Source organism: Octopus bimaculoides, chromosome 10 (genome assembly GCF_001194135.2).
Source record: "Octopus bimaculoides isolate UCB-OBI-ISO-001 chromosome 10, ASM119413v2, whole genome shotgun sequence".
Taxonomy (NCBI): domain Eukaryota; kingdom Metazoa; phylum Mollusca; class Cephalopoda; order Octopoda; family Octopodidae; genus Octopus; species Octopus bimaculoides.
The window spans coordinates 47,381,307-47,386,142 of NC_068990.1; the positions used below are offsets into that span (position 1 = coordinate 47,381,307).

Genomic DNA, 4,836 nt, shown 5'->3' on the forward strand with positions numbered 1-4,836 from the left:
TATATATATATATATATATATATATATATATATATATATATGTACGAGTGTGATAAGTGCATGTATGTTTGTATGAATGGAAGCACATATTAAAAACAAAATCAAACATAACAACAGCAAGAATAATAAAAGCAGAAGTATTTTACCTGAAATACTTTTAAAGCACTTGACAAACAGCCAACTTGATTCTTCAGTGACAACAATATGGAACCCACTTTTTCACGACTTGAACAACCTCTTCCATTTTCTGTTTCCTATTATTTAAAAGAACACACAAATTATATACTGCACATGTTTCGGTAGCAAAATTTTATTTAGAACACAAGTACACAGTATAACTTGAGATCTAACAATATGCAACATCATTTAACATAATTTAAAGTCGTGTTTTCATAAAGAAGTGTCGTTTTATGAAAACACGATCTTACACTACGTTGCATGAAATTGCGTATTATAACATGCTAAATTACATAATTTATCTGTGTTCTAAATAAAATTCTGCTATGGAAACATATGTAGTAACGCCCAAAACACCCATGCATTTCATCCCTATCACTATAAATTTCACTGCGTCTAATGTATCAATTACTCTTTGGATACATACTTGAATTTTCAGGATGCCTGATACTGGTGCACCACCCTTTCAACCCGGCCTTCACGAATGATTTGAACGGTTAACTAGCTTGGAATTTTCGGATTAAACTATCGGATTAAACTATCGGATTAAACTATCTAGCCATAACACGCGTTGTGCTTCGCTGTTCATTTGCCTTGATCTAATTTAATCTAATATATGTAATCTAAAACAGTTTGATTCGGCTCCATGGCTCCATGCCACTTAAAATTTCGTGAGCCTTTGACAGAAGCCCGTCTCTTTCAGGCTTCGGTAATCTAAGACTGAAAGAGGTCCGCAAAACTTGAAACGCATTGAGCCAAATCAAATTGTTTTAAATAATACATGTAACTCCCATTAAATGTGTTGAGTGCCTTTTTCTTTCGGTTGTGCACTCACTCGTATGTATATATATACTTTCTTGTTGGAAATGGATGCGTGGCGTTTAATTAAATTATAATATAATTAATAAGCCTAACAACAGATAGAGGAATTAGGATGTCCTCTGGTTCAACCCGATTTTCAGTTTGCATGTTTCAACCAAGATCGCTGGAAAATTTTTTGCTGCTTTGGACAAGTGTTTTTCTAAATCTAATCGGTATCATGCTATTTTTAATCGACACACTGTGAAGGTATCCTACGTCAACTCTGATAATTTAGAGCAATTTTTGCATCGCATAAACAATAGCAAAATGCTATTGGATCTAGCGAACATTTGCATCTAAATACCAACCAAGGAGATGTAAACCGCATTGATAAACACCAACTACGACCAATTTGTAGTAGTAGAAATACTTATGATACAGCTAGCATGGTAACAACGCCGGTAAATGGAGTTAGGATTGCCTTATATACAAATAAATACAAGAAATGCTCATGCAGAGAAAAATCAAAATGTCCTTTGATGAATCTCTGTATGAGTACAAATCTTATATATAAATGTACCGTGCACACAAGGGGAGGGCCATATGTTTTCATTGGTCAGAAGGCTGATTCATTTAAGAATCGTTTTTGTAACCATGTTGCCAGCTTTAAGACAATCAATAAGAAACATTCAACATCTTTGGCAGATTTTGTACGGCGACTGAAGGAGGATAAAATGAAGTACAGCATTAATCGGTCCATAGTAAGGTATGCGAAAATAGTAAGGTATTGGTCCATAGTAAGGTATTGGTCCATAGTAAGGTATTGGTCCATAGTAAGGTATAATTTCCAGGAAATGCCGTCTCTGTTCCAAGGAAACCCTGTCTATTCTGTAGACTAACGAGATAATCGAATTTCTGAACGACTCTCGAGATGCTTACACGCATATAAATGTACTTTTGCATAATGCAGTGAGTTTGAATTTTGAGTAGCCATTAATTTGACTTAATTTGCATTAAGGTATGATCATGAGTGCACCAAACCTCGCGTGTGCGTATGGTCACATTTTTGCGAATGCTTGTATGAGCGAGTGTACTCGCGCCAGACACCTTGCCCGAGGGCGTTTATAGATCCATATCTGATAACGGTTATTTTTAATACTTTTCTCGCTGGATTGCGTGTTCGTTTCTATTTTTGCCGTCTGTAATTTTATTTTTGATCTTCTATATTAATGAAAATATTTCCTCCGTCTGACTGCTTTTCTCACTACAAAACGGAAAGTTACATTGCGGAACAGTCATTTTAATGAGTTGTATTTATTTATCACCTGACGAGATACATCTACAGCACCGAATGCTCCTGAACCAGTTATTGAGAGTCCCACCCAAGAGAAATCGATACTAGATGTGTCGAAGCAATTGTCATGACTAATAATAAATTCTTGCATATTTCATCTACCGTCTTTCATTTGCTATATATATATATATATATATATGGAATAATTACCATGAAGCATTGTGTAGAATTAATTTCAGCGTGGAAGGTGTTTATAAGCCATTTAAAAACGCACAAATACAGTTGGATTCACTTCAACATTTAAATTTAATTTGCCAAAATATTTCCGTCACTTTGAGACCACGACCTGATCACTGACAGGTCAGGTCACTTGCTATGCAAGTACATCTGCGTAATTGTGTAGAATATATTGTATAAAAGATCGTGGGTAAGGCCAAAACAATGCGAAGTATATGCAAGGTAAATCACAAGAAAACAAATATGTGAATTAATGTAGACTTACCCCTTGTATTCAATATTTCGGGGTTATGAACCTATTTCAAGAAATTGACGAATGTTGCCGATGTGCACATCGGCAACATTAAACAACATGAAATACGAAAGCAATGAGTTAAATACGCAAATAACGAGAGAAAAAAAAGGACAAGTAATACAAAGATTACCCTTCATCAGTTGTCGGTTATCTCTCCACTCCCCATTTCGAGCAATCAAGGACAATATGAGTCTTCGAAGACAGTTGCTCCCATAAACGCCAAAATAAAATTTTGGATTTATGGAGAGTCAAAGTTAAGAAAAAAACAGGGTAGTGGAGACATACAGGAAAACCGAACGAAAACAAACATAGAGGAGCGTTAGACTTGAACGAGGAGAAAATAGTAAACGCTGAGAGAAATATTTTCTTTGAAAAGAGAAAAGATAGGAGAGATAGGAGACGTCCAGTCCTTAAAACGTCCGTACAGGAAAGAAAGATGTTCACGTGAGGAAAAGAAAGGTGGACGATGGTCACGTGCGAGCAACGAGAGAGAGAGATAAAGAGAAAGAGAGGGGAGAGAGACAGACAGAAAACGGTGAAAGGGAGAAAAGGTGAATTAGAGAGGACAGGGGAGAAAACAGTATAGAGTAGAGGCGCATCAAAAAGGTTAAGATAAACTTATATTATATGGTGTCTGGGGAGAGTCATTCTGTTTTAATGCCTCGTTAATTAACGCACTCACTGGTTCGATTTCCACTCATTTACTTTTTTTTTCTCAAATTTTCGTTGTTTCTTGCAACCTCTTCAATAGTCAACGAAATGTATACACACACACACACACACACACACACACACACATACAAGAAGTAAATAGACACCGTTAATTTTCAAAATTTCTGATCTAAGCGTCTTAATATGTTTTCAGCGGTGTAGAATTTACAATGTAATTATTCGTTTTCATTCCAGATGCCATTATATTAAACATTTGCGAAGAGTAACCATACCACGCACAAAAAAATTCAGCAGAACTGTCAGATTTTCAAAGAGGTTGTATTGTTGGGCAATCTGAGGCTGGTCTTAGCCAGTGAAAAATTGCCGAAAACCTTCAAATTCCTCTTGCTACTGTTAATAGAATTATAGTGCAATTCAAAAGCCAAGGAAAAGAATCAACAGATTCTCGTCCCGGTCGACCTGGGCCCTCGGAAAGGAAGCTTCGCTGTTTGAAGAGAATTGTGGAAAACGAACCCCGCTCGAAGGCTTCTGACATTGCAAAACAGCTAGAAGTTAATCCAAGAACGTGTAACATATCTGCATAAGCTTGGATATTATGGACGAGCAGCTAGAAGAAAACCTCTCCTTCAACCAATTAATATCATGAAAAGAAAGAAACGGACTAAGGAAACGTCAGACAAATCCAGTTCATTTTGGGATAGAGTGATTTTCTCAGATGAATCCAGATTTGCATTATTTTCAGACAGTGGACGTGTTTGGGTCTGGAGACTTCCTAATCAAGAATTTGATTTGAAACGACTCCAACCAACTGTGAAACATGGCGGTAACTCTGTAATGGTATGGGGAGCTGTCACCAACAATGGTCGTTCTCAGCTGATAGAATGTGTTGGAACCATAAACTCTGAAAAATACATCGAAATACTTAAGCAAGGACTACTTCCGATGTATTCACACGATAGCATAACGAAAAATGAGATGAAACTCCATGCCACACAGCGAAAAGGGATCAACAATGGCTGACTGAAAATGGGATCAAGAAGCTTCCTTGGCCGAGCCAATCTCCTGACATGAACCCAACTGAAAATCTTTGGAACATACTAGATAGAGCTATACGCAAAACTCAACAGAAACCTAAATCTAAAGATGAATTGTTTCGATTGTTGCGTGAAAAGTGGGCAGAAATTCCACAAGCGACAATCACAAATTAAAGGCGCCTATTTACTTCCTGCATTTCTGTGCATACAGGGAGAGAGCGAGAGAGATACATACATATACATATACACCCACACACACACACACACACACACACACACACATATATATATATATATATATATATATATATATATATATATATATA

At 36.5% G+C, this 4,836-nt stretch overlaps 1 protein-coding gene across 1 annotated transcript in view; it reads right to left on the reverse strand.

Annotated features, from left to right (window-relative positions):
• LOC106875342 (tryptophan 5-hydroxylase 2-like) overlaps window positions 1–4,836 on the reverse strand; it is a 34,090-nt gene that overhangs the window by 2,925 nt on the left and 26,329 nt on the right. Inside the window, exon 3 of the mRNA XM_014923433.2 lies at window positions 147–254. Coding sequence (XP_014778919.2) covers window positions 147–254 — 108 coding nt within the window. The remainder of the gene's footprint in view (window positions 1–146; window positions 255–4,836) is intronic.